Raw genomic sequence first — 15,552 nt, forward strand, 5'->3', positions numbered from 1 at the left:
CAACGTCCCTCCCCTGCCAGCCTGGCCCCCCCCACTACCCTCCCCTGCTGGCCTGGTTCCCCCAAACTACCCTCCCCTGCAGGTCTGGTCCCCCCCAACTACCCTCCCCTGCTGGCCTGGTCCCCCCAACTTCCCTCCCCTGCTGGCCTGGTCCCCCCCAGTTGCCCTCCCCTGCTGGCCATCTTGTGGCGGCCATCTTGTGCAAGGGTGTAAAGGTCAATTTGCATATTAGCTCTTTATTATATAGGCTTTTTAACAATGGCCCTTTTGGTTCTAGGTTCTACCTATATCCTAGATTTGGGGTTTGTGTATAACTAGAGCTGTGGGGCATTTCACAGGAACTCCATGGCATGAGCCCCTTTGCCGCTGTCAGATAGGTCTCTGCCTGGCACCCTGGGAAATCTCAGGAACATGTGGACTGAGGGTGCCAGTGGATGAAGCCATTCAATTATCACACCATCTAGCCTCCAGCAGAAACCTAACCCACAGCATTTTCCTCATAACCAGCAGCCAGATTCTCACTTCAGGGATGGCTGCACCCCAGGGTGTAAAACCTCCAAGGGCCAGCCAGGGTGGCCCGGAGAAGGCTTTTGCCACTAATCAGGAGTCAGTAGGGTGGCTGACTCAGGCACCAGCGATGAATGGGACACACTCTTGCTTGAGCAGAACCTCCCGCTGGTGTCCTGGGGCTAGTTGTTCCCAACTCCCTTGGTGTGGTTTAAACTCTACCTTCTCAGTGCCTCACCAGCCCCTCTGTCCTCTGTCACTTATAGTGTAAATAACAAAATATTTTCTGGAGGAGTGTTGACAAGCTTCATGGAAAGCAGGAGGCTTGCCCTTTTGGGGCACTTTGAAGAGTAGAAGGAAAGAGGAGAACCCATGCCTGAAGTCAGGAAGAGACTTAATGGGATGGCTGGAAGACTTTTGTGTACAGAACGTTATCCAAGTCACAGGGGATTTGATTTAAAAATCAGTTTTATGGTATTTCTAGCCGCTTCAGTTCAATATTAATTATGGCATATTTCAAAACATTTTTTAAGGCAAGCTACATTCTTCATCATCTTTACAGGGGGATTTATTACATTTAATTGTCAACAACTGATTGAATAATACATTGAAAGATCAACTGACCTTGACTAGGAAGTAATTTTAAGAAATTTACTCCTTAGAAAATTTTGTTTTATTGTAAAAATTGCTCATGACATTATGGAGAAATATAAAAATAGCCTTATTTTCTTCCTTGCAGACAGTGAAGCATTTAAGGACACTAGAATTTAAGCCCTATGTGATATTTATAAAGCCTCCATCAATAGAGCGTTTGAGAGAGACAAGAAAAAATGCAAAGATTATTTCAAGTAGAGATGACCAGGGTACTGCGAAGCCTTTTACAGTAAGTATCATGATGCTTTAGTGAAAATACATAAGCAGTAGTTAAAATCACATATGCAGTAGTGACTATCTTAGGAAAACTATAATAGATGAAGTGTGATCCAAAAATCTACAATATAGAATTGTGTTTAGGTACAGACATTTTGAGTAATTGTACTGTAATTGCTTTTTGTGCTTCCATGAATGCATCTTCATATTAAATTGACTCAAAACTATTTAGCATACTTAGAAAATTTTTGTAGGCCATTTATACAAAAGTTAGACCAGTTGGTTTTCAGACTATTATTTTTAAGGGGAAAAATACTAAAGTCAAATTACTATTAATCATTAATGATCTAGATGAAAATTTTAATAATTTGCCTTTTTTATCTTCTTGCATCAACAATATTTAGCATAATAAAGGAAAAAGCATCATTTTGGGTATAGTAGACTCATGTAATTATTCAGTATTTTTATTTCCTATGCATGTTGTTATAAATGGCAACTGCAGTATGTTAATGACTACAATGATTTCTAACAAGGCCTTTCATTTCCTTGTTTTTTGTTTCTATCTTTAAGATAATATATTCTACCTTAGGATAGAAAGTAAAGAGCAAAGAAATTAAATGTCAAGAGCTTTTTTCTCCTCTCTCTCTTAACTTTCCCCTCCCTCATTTTTAATTTATACACTATAAATTATGGTTACAAAATACAGATTATACTTTTGATTCCCAGTATTTGATAAGTATCTTTTTTACAAAATACTGGCAATACATATCCATGCTGAATAAGTATCATCATATGATATTACTGAGGGCTCCAGATTAACACTAAAGTTAATTTTTTTTGTTGTGAAATATTCTGTGACATTGAAATGTGGACTTGAAATTAGTATGTTGCTGTGTAAAGAGTTATTATACTATTTATAAACTTAAATGTTTCTCAGTGGAGATAATAAATGATAGCATAGTCCTAGGATTTAGCTCACATTTATGTATATGGTTTTATATAACCCTGAGTTACATAATCAACTAAAATATTTCCTGGCTCAAAAACGTGGGTATGATGGGCCTTTGACCCACTTCCAATGAAGCATAGGAAGGACTTGGTAACTATCATTTTATAAATGTATCCAACTCTGAAAAACTAGTTTATGCTCTAAATTCTTTGCTATGAAGAAGCATAAATAATGCAGCATCAGAGTAAATGGTTCTTCCCATCCCTCCCTCATAACTATTTTGACACTGAGATATCCCTATTATAAGTTAGTGACTGATTACCCTGAACTTCAGGTAAGACGCAAGTTTTGACTCTTGTCAGATCAGTTTAGGTATAAGCAAATCAGAGAAGCAGCAATATTAGGAATTATGACTTCTGAAGAACTTGTAATTAAAGAGGGTAATTTTCATTTCTGGCTGAGGTGAGAGAATGGACACAAAACAGCATTAGATAAGCCAGTGGTGGAATGTTTGTGTTGATGTGATGTAATTGTCTGGTTAACCACTTAAAAAACAACAACTTCCTTTTGTAGGAAGAAGACTTTGAAGAAATGATTAAATCAGCACACATAATGGAAAGTCAGTATGGTCATCTCTTTGACAAAACTATAGTTAATGATGATCTCACCATGGCATTCAAAGAACTAAAAACAACTTTTGACAAATTGGAGACAGAGACTCATTGGGTCCCAGTGAGCTGGTTACATTCATAACTAAGAGAAATTTCCATTGATTGTAGAGTAATGATTAGATCAGTTACCATTTTGGTGGTAGGATGTTTTTAAAAAATCTTTATCATGGTCATAGATGTGCAATATTGGTTAAAATTGAATGTTAGTTTTGTTTGTATCTTTTTATAGCCTTATTTCAAACACAATGTTTGAATATAAGATCCAAAATTGAAATTTGTACAGTACTGTATTCTGAGCAGTTTTGAACTTTCTGCCTGTCTTTATATATAGCTCTGTCTCCAAGTTGAGGTTGACGTTTTTAGAGAGACATAACTAGAGAATAAATATTAGAGATCAGCTGGTGTCAAACATGGTCGCTGCCATCAAATCTGCTCATTAGCGCTTGCAAAGAATTAGCTACGCAGCCGTGAGCAGCTCCAGGCAGACAGGACAGCTTTGCTGGATTTGTGGTAGATCATCATAGGGGTCCTCTTTCTATTCTAAAAGTGCAAGCTTTTTCTGATGTATATGCAGTACAGTAAGTCCTCGCTTAATGTCATTAATAGTGGGTATTTAATGACCTATAAGAAAACCAGTTTTACCGTAAGCTAATTGATATAAGCAGGAGTTAAGTTCTTTTGGCATCTCATCAGCGTTATAATGAAACTTATGTTGAACAAACGACACTATTCGAGGACCAGTGTGTGCATTTAAAAATCATTCTTAAAGGAATTACTGAAAAACTGCCTGAGTGACCTTCTTGTTATAGCTTGAGGGGACTTATGATTACTATCTGTACTCAACAAATATTTACTAAGGGAAGATAGGGCTAAAATTTATTATATATGTAACTAAATTTTTTCCTATAGCATTGATCTTAAAATGTTTATATCTTGGTGCAAGAAATGATTACAAAGGACATTTTTATTTGTATATCCTTAGGTAACATTTCTAGAGTCACAAAAAAAGTGTGTTTTTTTTAAACTGGCTTTGGATTTTCCCAATAAATTATAAGAATGTGATTCCTATTCTAAAAGCAGAGATTTGACATGTTTCTGGTATAGTTAAAGAAGATATAGTTAAAGACAAAAATGTTAAATATGTACAGTTTATCACCATATATTTAAATTGTACTTAGATGTACTTCAGAAAACTTTTCATGTATTAACTTATTTCTTCATCAAAATAATTCTTAATACTGGCCAGGTACCACCATAATCTTGCCATTTTTAAGAAGTTTAAGAAAGGCTCTTATAAATTTTCAGATGGAACCTCTTATTTTTCTTTTATACTACTGACCTCCAGCAAGTAAATTATATAGCTCAAAATAGTAGAAATGTTCATAAGTTATATTAGAATATGTCCTGTCATTCTTGCATGCAGTAAGATCCTGCCAATCAAAAAATCTTTGCATCTGTGACTTTCAAACAGAAAAAAGAAAGGTTTTTGTTGATTTATAAAAGAGAGTTTAGATGCCATGTTTAAAGAAAAATAGAATGCAGTAAAATTTTATATATTTATGAACTATATGAGAGGCATATTTTTTAATTATTAAATGGGGCTACTCATAAAATAAATTATATGTATAGATGGAAATAACTTAAAATAGTAGTTTTATAAGTCAGGGTCAGCATTCCATGTAAATATTTGACCTTTATTTCATACACAGGTAGACCCACTAGTGTGTTATATGTGCACTGGACATGTGGTAGCATTATCCACTGGATTTCCTTCAGACATGTCAGATTTCATTTTAGGAACAGAGACAAAAAGTACTGTAATGATATTGACACACACCAACATATTTAGATAATCAGACTAAGTATCACTTAACAACATAATCCAAACAATGGTTTCTATGTTTATTAACTAAATAGTAAACAGTATGCTTTTTAAAAAGAGGGGTAGGGATTGCCAAATCCGATCCTAAAGCCATACTTAAAATTGTGTGCTGGTCAAGTCTTACTTAAATGGTTTGACTATTGATGAAAATATCCTATACAAAGAGTAATGGGAAATATATGATAATTTAGGCAATCATATAAATTATTTGGCAATCCAAATTCTTTTTTCTGAAATACCTACATGAATTTTTTTTTTCAGATAACTGCCTCAGTTCTTTACTGTAGGGATAGAGATAGTATAAGATGGTGGAGACTGAATCCTTTTTCTTCTGGGGACTGGAGATGTTATAAAAATGTAACTGTCCAAACCTTTCTCCCTTTTTAGACTAGAGCTAAATAATGTTTTGAAAATAGTGTAAAGGGGGGGAACTTTGAGAAATCTTTTATCAGGTAGTGTACATGGTCTGGCAGGTGAAGTTTACATGGCCACTTGATGCTTACAAAGGATATGGTTACAATTTAATAAGGCAGTGCCAGCTCCAAGGGCTGGTTGATAACTGTCACAAAGGCTCTTGATTCTGTACTCTCTGCACCCCAAACTCCTCCGGCAAGGAAACGATGGGCTGCGCACCTCCCTGTACTAGTTCTTTAAGTAACCTGCTCCCAAGACAGAGTGTCAGCCACTATTTGAGAGAAAAGGAATGTTTTTTAAATCCAAATATTTAATCTAAGATCAAGAAGAAATTTGTATATTCCCATGACTAACAAATGAGAGTCAGTTAAAAATAAAAAGGTGGAATTGAAATATAATATTGTACCACTATTTTACCTACCAATATAGATGTTTTTGAATTTTTAAGGCTGACATTCCTGGTATTATGTATATATAACTAAATGATCATTTAAAATTGATGAACATGGAAACTTCTCAGATTTACAAAACCATGTTGTTAAAAGCTTCCTGAAGATAGAGTTTTATTATTTATTTTCTTTATGATTAGTAAAAATTTATAAATAAATGTAATGGAAAACCTTTGATCTTAATAAAGTATCTTCAAATTATGTGTCTACTTTCTTGAAAATTGTTTTTTCACTTGGAGATTACACTGTTTCCAGTGGTAGAACAAATTCTGTTCTTTACTGATATCAAGTGATTTATTTGAACTTGCTGTGTCTAAAATTAAATTTCATATTTGTTTCAAATATTTGTTGGGTTCACCAAGTTTTTTGAGAAATGGAATTCACTAGTCTTGCTCTTACCCATACAGTTCAGTGATGTGGAGAAATGCAGTGGGATGCTCTATCCAGGTTGCCATGGTGGTAATACCCCTCCCCCTCTCTTTTTCATAGGCAAAAGGCTAAACTTATTCTGCTGTGCATATGAAAGCTTATACAGTGTTGCAGTAAAGAGCATAATTGTTGAGTTTTTGCCTATTACTAGCTTCCCAACCTTGAGAAAGTCATTTAATCTCTCCAGTCCTCATTTTCTCATTAGAAAACAATGGAGACAATAATAGTGCTTACCTCATGGGATTGTTGTAGGTATGAAATGAAACAGCTGATCCATGTAAAGTGTAGGAACCAAACTTGGAATTGAAATATTCACTAACTGTGAGCTCCTGTTTTATAATGATCATTCTCACATAACAATTAAAAAATAGCTATACAAATATTCTAGTTACCCTACATAGTTTCCCTATTAGTTACATCATTGGAAGTTTCCTAATAAGTGATTTCTATTATAAGCTTTATTATTTTTAAAAATTCCATTACTCCAAGTGTTACATCAGGAAATCATTAGGTAATCTTCAATATAAAAGTGATCCAGTTTTTACTTTTTGCCTCTGGCATGCAGTATAGTTGATATCAATTTGAAAGAAATGTCTCTTCATTGTATTAATGTTCTTACATCTGCTACCACTCTTTTCAAATGCTTGCTCAGTTACTTAACCTGAGAAAGGCTAGAAATATATTTCTTTTACAACATTTGTCATATATATACACTGAGTGGCCAGATTATTATGACCACCTGATGTTTGTAGGCAAATTAGCCGTACACTGCATCATATGGGATATGGAAACCAAAGGCCTGTTCGAACACCTTTGCTATCTGCAGTTGCCAAGATAAAACATCCCAATGGAGGTGACTTCTTCCAAGAAGACAATGCTCCATGCCACGGTGCTCGTATTGTGCAGGAGTGGTTTCAAGAATATGAGGGAGACTTTACCTTGCTTAGGTGGCCCCCATAATCACCAGATCTCAATCCAATTGAGCATTTCTGTGATGAAGTTAAAAGAGCCATCAGGCAGCTGGTTCCACAACCATCAAATCTCACAGAACTAGACAGTGCTATTCATCAGGCAAGGTGTCAGATTCCCCGCATCACCTTTCAACATCTTGTGGTGTCAATACCAAGAAGAATCACCACAATATTGAAGGCAAAAGGTGGCCCAATGAAGTACTGATGGGTGGTCATAATAATCTGGCCACTCAGTGTACATCTATCTATCTATACAGGCCTAATCACTACCAGAACAAATTGTACTTATTAATCATCACACATCTGTACAATTTCCATATACTATCTCATTTAATCCTCACAACTACTTTATATGGAAGATGTCTTCATATTTTACAGTTGAGAAAACTGAGATGTGGGGTTAAGTCCCTTACCCAAGGTGATAGAGGTGACATGTAGTAGAATCAGAGTTGAATCATGTCTGGCTTCCTCCAACTTCATGCTGTTTTCACTGCATTGTGCGTCCTGGTGTTGCTCTAACTTGAGCCAAAGATGGAAACTGGCAAGACTTGGTAATCATGGGAGTGACTATTCATCATATATCTATATATCTATTTCTATGTCTATTTCTGTATCTATATCTACACTAGAGGCCCAGTACATGAAAATTCATGCACTGGGTGGGGGGCGGGGGGACAGGGGTCCCTCAGCCCAGCCTGTGCCCTCTCGCAGTCCTCCGGGAGCCCTTAGGGGATTTCCCTAAGCCGCAGTCTGGCCTCTTGCTGCAGGAGGCAACAGGGAGGGCTGATCAGGGAACTGCTCCAGCCATTGAGCGGCTGGCTGCCCCCCCCCACCCGATTGCCCCTCCGCTGCTGCTGGTTGCTGCCACCCCCCAATCACCATCCCCTCACTCTTCCCACTGGCACACGCCTTGACTGGCCAGGCACCGTCTGCTCACCAACCCCGCCCCATACCAATAGGCTATTTGGTCAATTTGCATATTATGCTTTTATTATATAGGATAATGCATATGGACACTTTAAATAATTATAAAAGCAGTGTTTATTAAAATACATTTCATTTTCAAAATTGAGTTGTCAGCTATTAAAGTGTATATACATTTTAAACTATACTCATATAGTTTACAATGTTTCCTCAGAATACTATGGCGTTAGTCAGATATAGCTTGATTTATCTATGCCTGTATGAGTGGGTTAATCTTCAAACAGTGGCTATAACAAGAAGCACACAAACACTAGCAGAATATACAATTTTCTGTTTGGTCTTCCTGAGTCCCAGTCCTTAGTGACGAATCAAGATTGGTCTAAGTCAATCATGACAATATTGCAGTGATTGAGCTGAGTTGGTCATGCTACTACCCCATTCCGGGTAATATCTGTTAAGGATCTATGAGAACGACTTGTTTTCCTGATTTAAACAAATATCTGCATGGAGTGAAAATCTCTTATGTCCCTGTCCTGACCCCTCCAGTTTGAGATGCTTCAACTATGTTGCAATACTTGCCAAAATGACAGCCATAATCCTAGCCCTAAACCAGTGGATGATAAAGGCCAATCTATAGAGGATGGCCAAGTAGAAAAAGGAAAAGATTCTAAATCTATAAGAATATTGAACTGCTATAAAATTCCTGGGACTTCTTCTGCTGAATAAACAATAAATGTTCTTATGTGCTGTTATTGGTGGGAATATAAATTGGTGCAGCCACTAAGGAAAACAGTATGGTGGTTCCTCAAAAAATTAAAAATAGAGCTACCATATGATCCAGCCATTCCACTTCTGGGTATATATCCAAAGGAAAAAAATCACTGTCAAAGAGGTATCTGCATCCCCATATTCACTGCAGCACTACTCACAACAGGCAAGACATGGAAACAGATGAATAAAGAGAGAGTATTCACCCATTAAAAATAGGAAATCCTTTTGTGGATGGACCTTGGCAACATGGATGGACCTTGAGCGCATTATGTAAAGTGAAACAGAGAAAGACAAATGTTGTGTGTTCTCACATATGGAACCTAAAAGTGCCAACTCATAGAAATAGAGAATAGAGTGATGGTTATCAGGGGCTAGAAAGTGGGGAAAATGAATAGATGTTGGTCAAAGGGCACAAACTTCCAGTTAGAAGATGAGTAAGTTTTGATGTACAGCATGGTGACTATAGTTAATACTGTATTATATACTTGAAAATCGCTAAGAGAGTGTGGTATTATCTCTCTCACACACACACAAAAATAATTATATGAGGTGATGGAGGTGTTAACTGACTTTACTGTAGTAATTTTGCAATATATGCATGTATCAAATCACACTTTATCCCTTACATATGTTATATGCCAATTATATATCAGTAAAGCTGCAAAAAAATGTTGTGCTAGTTTAAGTCACTGTCTGGCTGTATACTTTCTGCTGGAGCCACTCCTAACGTAAGGCCGTATCCAAGAGCAACTCAGATTATCCCAATATCTACTTTCACTTACCAAAGGTTGCCTTTTCCTTCAGGTGTCATATGCCATGCCTTGACACCTGGTTGAACTTTAAAACACTTTAGAACCTGTAAGGTGGACCAAAGATCATTGTTTAAGAAAAAAAGCTACATAACATGAAGTAATGACTTAAGAAAATATGTTGCTATTAGGAATCTATTAGATACCAAAACAACTGAGGAAGGAAGAGGGAAGGAAACAATACAAGTCTACTTACATATGAGTTAAATTATATATTTTTTTAATTTGAAGGCAATGTATGTGGGGTTAAAGTAAATTCAAAGAGGAATTATAAAAAGAATCCATTAAATGAGATTATAGAAACAGGACCAAATGGGTCTCCTATTACAGATTTAAGTGGCATAATCTCATGTATTAAAAAACAATTTTCACCTACATCAAAAATGGAAGCTAATCGTATACTTCCAGAAGAGAAACATTTAAAGTAAGAGGTTTGCCCTAACCAGTTTGGCTCAGTGGATAGAGTGTCGGCCTGCGGACTGAAGGGTCCTGGGTTCGATTCCGGTCAAGGGCATGTACCTTGGTTGCGGGCACATCCCCAATAGGGGGTGTGCAGGAGGCAGCTGATCAATGTTTCTCTCTCATCGATGTTTCTAACTCTCTATCCCTCTCCCTTCCTCTCTGTAAAAAATCAATAAACATATTTTTTAAAAAAATAAAGTAAGAGGTTTGTCAACAATAAGCCAGGCAGATGCAAATATAAAAAAGGTATAGAGTACAATAATAATATCAAAGTTGAACTCAATATTCATAAACTAGGTCAAAAGTCATACTTTAATAATCAACGGTATTAGCCACAAAAGAAAGAGTATTGAAGGCATACAGCAAAAATGAGAAATGTCATCAACAAAACCACATTACTTGGTAATCTTTACAATACTTGTTTTAGACCTTAAAGAAAAATAGTTATTGAAGTTCTGATTTTACAGCCAAGGAAAGAATGCTCTGTCCATATTGATTCTCGTCAATATGGAGCAGTATGAAAAGGCTGTGCCTCTCTCCTATCATGACCACATCAAAATTACAATTAAATTACAAAACAACCATCATTGAGAACTGCCTGAAGAGTAACTGAACAGAATACCTGTAATTAAGGATACAAAGAAGGATCCACATCAAGACTGATAAAAGAGGTGGAGATGCTGAATTGGCAAGTCCCACACCCATGGTGTGGCAGTTAAGATTTTGGAGGGATATCTCAGCTCAGAGGTCTCCCCTGAAGAGAGAGGGGTCACAGCCCCCCAGTGGGCTCCCTAGCCTGGAGCACTTGTGCTAGGGAGAGGAGTTTCCATAACATGGCTGTGGAAAAACTGTGACTATTGCATCTGAGTGAGATAGAAGGCTGCTGGAGACAGGTACTCCTCTTGAAGGGCTCATGCATGGACTTACTTCCTAATGATTCCCTGGCTTTAAGCCCCAGTTCTGGGGCAGCAGCTTGAAAAATGCCAGGTACCTACAGGGAGGAACTAAATTGATTGCTTCAAAGCAAGGGCTGGAGGATCAGGGGGCAGGGCAGCTCTCTCCCAGGAGGGAAGTACTGGCAGGCACCGTTGTTCTTTTGTTGAGTGTTTCTTCCTCGTTCACTCTGCCTGAGCTACTTTCAGCAGTGTGGCCTGGCTTGGCTCACACTGTGGACTTCTCTAAAACCTCCAAAAAGGAATGGCTGGTTCAACATGCCCTGTACCTCTGGCTAAGTGACTCCAAGCCCAGCACAAGTGGCAACCAGTTGCAACTTGCAATGTAACCACCACCAGCTGATCCCCAATGTTGCATAAGTGGTGGCAGGCTTAGCTTGGAATCTAGCTTCAATTAAGCAGTCACAAGCCCAGTACAAGTGGTGATTGGCCTCAGTTCACATCATGGGGACCCCCAAAGAGTCCCAAGCCTGGCATAAGCAGTGGCTAACCTTGTTCTGCACCATAGACACTCATAGAACAAACTCAGTTGCCAACTTCAGACCTTACCAGAACACCACCAAGTTCCACAAACGACACATCTGAAAGGCAGACTTAGCTGGTGCCAGAGCTCCACAAAAGTGATTCCCACTCCATGGGGTCAGCCCTCACACAATAGCTTGTCTGCTGTAGACATGGCCAACTCTCACAGCCAATCAGCCTGAGGGCCAACCAGATCCACAGATGCAGTGATGGTGAAACTATGACACGCGTGTCAGAGGTGACACGTGAACTCATTTTTTTGGTTGATTTTTAAATGGCATTTAAATATATAAAATAAATATCAAAAATATAAGTCTTTGTTTTACTATGGTTGCAAATATTTAAAAATTTATATATGTGACACGGCACCAGAGTTAAATTAGGGTTTTTCAAAATACTGACATGCCGAGCTCAAAAGGTTCGCCATTACTGCACTGATGTATCCACAGCAATCAAGTCTCAATAAAAGAGGGCTCATACAATTCACACAAGGGACATCCTTGGAGCACCTGGTTCAGATGACCAGGACCACAAGACATAGCAGACTGACTTAATATATAAAAATAAAACACTGCCGAAACCGGTTTGGCTCAGTGGATAGAGCATCAGCCTGCGGACTGAAAGGTCCCAGGTTCGATTCCGGTCAAGGGCATGTACCTGGGTTGTGGGCACATCCCCAGTGGGAGATGTGCAGGAGGCAGCTGATCGATGTTTCTCTCCCATCGATATTTCTAACTATCTCTCTCCCTTCCTCTCTGTAAAAAAATCAATAAAATATATATGTTTAAAAAAAATAAAACACAAGTAGTCCCAAAATGGGTAGACAAAGAAAAATGTCCTAGATGAAAGAACAGGATAAAACTCAAGAAAAAGAACAAAATGAAATGGAGACAAGCAATCTACCAGATACAGGGTTCAAAACACTGGTTATAAGTATGCTCGATGAACTTAGGGAAAAATTGCTATACTCAGAGCTTCAACAAAAAGAAAACATAGCTCTGGCTGGTTTGGCTCAGTGGATAGAGCATCAGACTGCAGACTGAAGGGTCCCAGGTTCAATGTTGGTCGACATGCCAGGGTTATGGGCTCAATTCCCAGTTGGGGGCATGCAGGAGGCAGCTGATCAACGACTCTCCAATGATTCTCTCTCATCATTGATGTTTCTCTCTCTCTCTCTCTCTCTCTCTCTCTCTCTCTCTCTCTCTTCTTCCCTCCCTCTCCCTTCCTCTCTGAAATCAATAAAAATATATTTTTAAAAAGAAAAGGAAAACATAAAAAAGGATGTAGAAAACTTTAAGAAGAACCAATAAAAATGAATAATATAATAAATGAAATAAAGAATGTATTAGAAGGGAGAGAGCAAAGATGGCTGGACTCTTTAATAAGAGGCTGAGTGTGCTCCCAGGCACAGACTGGATTTACAGCTCAAATACAATATAGTGAGCTTGGAGAAGCATAGCTGATTGGACATATTTTGACTGAAGAGCACTGAAGAAACAATGTAGAAGTTGGTAAGAGAGGGGGAGTCATGAAAAGGGGGAGGCCTACCCTCTGTAGCCAGTGCTTGGCTGAGAAGCCAAAGGGATAGTGGTTATAAAGCTCCCAAGTGTGGACTGGCATTCAAACACAGGGATGTCAAACCCTGAGCAATGGAGACAGAAAGGAGAGTCTTTGCAATATGAGGCAGAGGGATCCAAGGGAATAGTCTGCCTGCAAGGTGGGGTTCATACTTCCTCAGTGAAAGAACATGCCTAATGGCAGCAGCCCCAGAAGGAGAGATTCACTATAGGCCTTAGCTGCTAGAAAGGCTGTGCCTCAGTGTGTGGCTCCAGAGTACAAAGGGGCCAGTGAGCAGTACCCAGCAGTGACCTAAAGGGAACCTCTGCTTTCCTGGAATAGAAACTAAAAAAAACAATACAAAAGATCAGTGAATCCAAGGGCTGGCTCTTTGAAAAGATAAACAAGATTGATGCACCATTAACCAGACTCAAGAAACAAAGAGAGGGGACCCAAATAAATAAAATCAGAAATAAAAGAGGTGAGTTAACAACTGACATCAGAGAAATACAAACGATTTTAAGAAAATACTATGAACAACTATATGCCAACAAGCTGGACAACCTGGACAAAATGGACAAATTTTTAGAAAAATACAATCTTCCAAAACTCAATCAGGAAAATTCAGAAAACCTGAATAGGCCAATAAAAAAAAAATGAAATTGAAGCTGTAATCAAAACACTCCCAGCAAAACACAAAGTCCTGGTCTGGACAGCTTCACAGGTGAGTTTTATCAAACATTCCTGTGCTGAGTCATTCCCTCACCCTGGGGAGGTCATCTTTCTCACATGGGCATTTGCTATACAGGCAACCTTGCCTGGCGGGAAGATAGTTAATCCACCCTATTAGAAAACAACTTGCCCCACAGTGCAGAGTTGCTCAGGCTCATTAAGAGATTAAAAATGGCAGCAGAGTAAGTGGATGCTGCACAGATAGGCTCCCAGGACCAAACTAGAATTACAACTAAAATACAGAAAAACTCCCTGAATAATCAACAGAAGACTCACTGGAGAGAACCCTGATAACCAAGAATCGAAAGTGGAAACCACATAGAGACTGGTAGGAGGGGCGGAAGCACGAAAGCGCTGGCTGGGACCCCACAGACAGCAACTAAAATTCCAGAAAGATATCTCAGCTGTGGGGGTTTGCTCTGAGAACTCTGGGGTCTAATCCCCAAGCTGCACCCCCCGCCCCCAGGAGAGAGCACCAGAATTGAAAAGGGTACCCACATAACATCTGGCTGTGAAAAGCAGCAGGATTGCTGTCTGCCAGGGAGAGAGAGCTAGAATCAGGCACCCTCTTAAAAGGCACAAAATTCCCTGTGGAGACACCCACCTTGTGCTCTGGCAGAGGGAGGGCAGTGTGGACTTGAGCTGCATGAGCAGAAGCCAGGATCAGGACTCTGGCTTAGAGCTCAGTAGGCAGACACCCTGGTTTCCTATGCTGAGTCATTCCCTTACCCTGAGGAGGTCATCTTTCTCACATGGGCATTTGCTATACAGGCGACCTTGCCTCAGGGGAAGACAGTTGATCCACCCTATTAGAAAACAACTTACCCCACAGTGCAGAGTTGCTCAGGCTCATTAAGAGACTACAATTAACTTCCAGGCAGAAGCAATCGCCCCACCTTGTTGAAAAAACTCTTGCCAAACCTGTGGATGATTGCCCGAGGTAAGTTCAAGACAAGATCCTATCAGTGTAGACAGAGGTGGTCTCTGGAGGCTTTAAATCTTTGCCTGATATAATTAGTCAGAAACAGCATTTGACACTGTCCTGCACTAGAGATTGAGAGGCATAGTAGATCTACCTAATACACAATCACAAACCCAAGCATGCACAAAATGAGGAGACATAGAAACAACCCCCAAATGAAAGAACAAGAGAATTCTCCAGAAGAAGAGATAAATGAAGCAGAAATAAGAAATTTATCTGATACAGAGCTCAGAACAATGATGGTAAAGATGCTCAACAGCATGAGAAAAGATAGAGCAATTATGAAAACAGAAATAAAGAATGACATAGCACAAATAAAGAACACATTGGAAGAAATATACAGCAGATTAGGGGAAGCTGAGGATCAAATCAGTGAATTACAAGATAGGGTTGAAAAAATTCACTCAATCAGAGAACCAAAAAGAATAAACAATTTAAAAACAGGAGGACAGAAGGGAGCTGTAGGACAACATAAAATGTAACAGTATTTGAATAGCAGGTGTGCCAGAAAAGGGAGAAAGGGATAGAAAATGTGTTGGAAGAAATAATGCCAGAAATTTCCTAACCTGGTAATGGAAAAAGTCACACAAGTCTAGGAGGCACAGAGAACCCCAAACAAGAAAAACTCAAAACAGGCTCACACCCAGACACATTATAAATAAAACTAGGGGCCCAGTGCATGAAATTCGTGCACTGGG

General features: G+C 38.8%; 1 protein-coding gene across 4 annotated transcripts in view; it reads left to right on the forward strand.

Annotated features, from left to right (window-relative positions):
• The window catches only part of MPP7 (membrane protein, palmitoylated 7), a 240,166-nt gene extending 234,223 nt beyond the window's left edge, over positions 1-5,943 (forward strand). For 3 of the 4 annotated variants that reach the window (XM_006756156.2, XM_006756157.2, XM_006756158.2), the window contains 2 exons: positions 1,247-1,390; positions 2,900-5,943. In XM_006756156.2, coding sequence (XP_006756219.1) covers positions 1,247-1,390; positions 2,900-3,079 — 324 coding nt within the window. In that variant the 3' untranslated portion in view covers positions 3,080-5,943. Of the gene's footprint in view, positions 1-1,246; positions 1,391-2,899 lie in introns of those variants that run through there. The other variant, XR_001512606.1, reaches the window with a different exon arrangement.
• The last annotated feature ends 9,609 nt before the right edge of the window (positions 5,944-15,552 follow it).

This window comes from Myotis davidii, unplaced genomic scaffold (assembly GCF_000327345.1).
Source record: "Myotis davidii unplaced genomic scaffold, ASM32734v1 scaffold494, whole genome shotgun sequence".
In the NCBI taxonomy this organism is placed as follows: Eukaryota; Metazoa; Chordata; class Mammalia; order Chiroptera; family Vespertilionidae; genus Myotis; species Myotis davidii.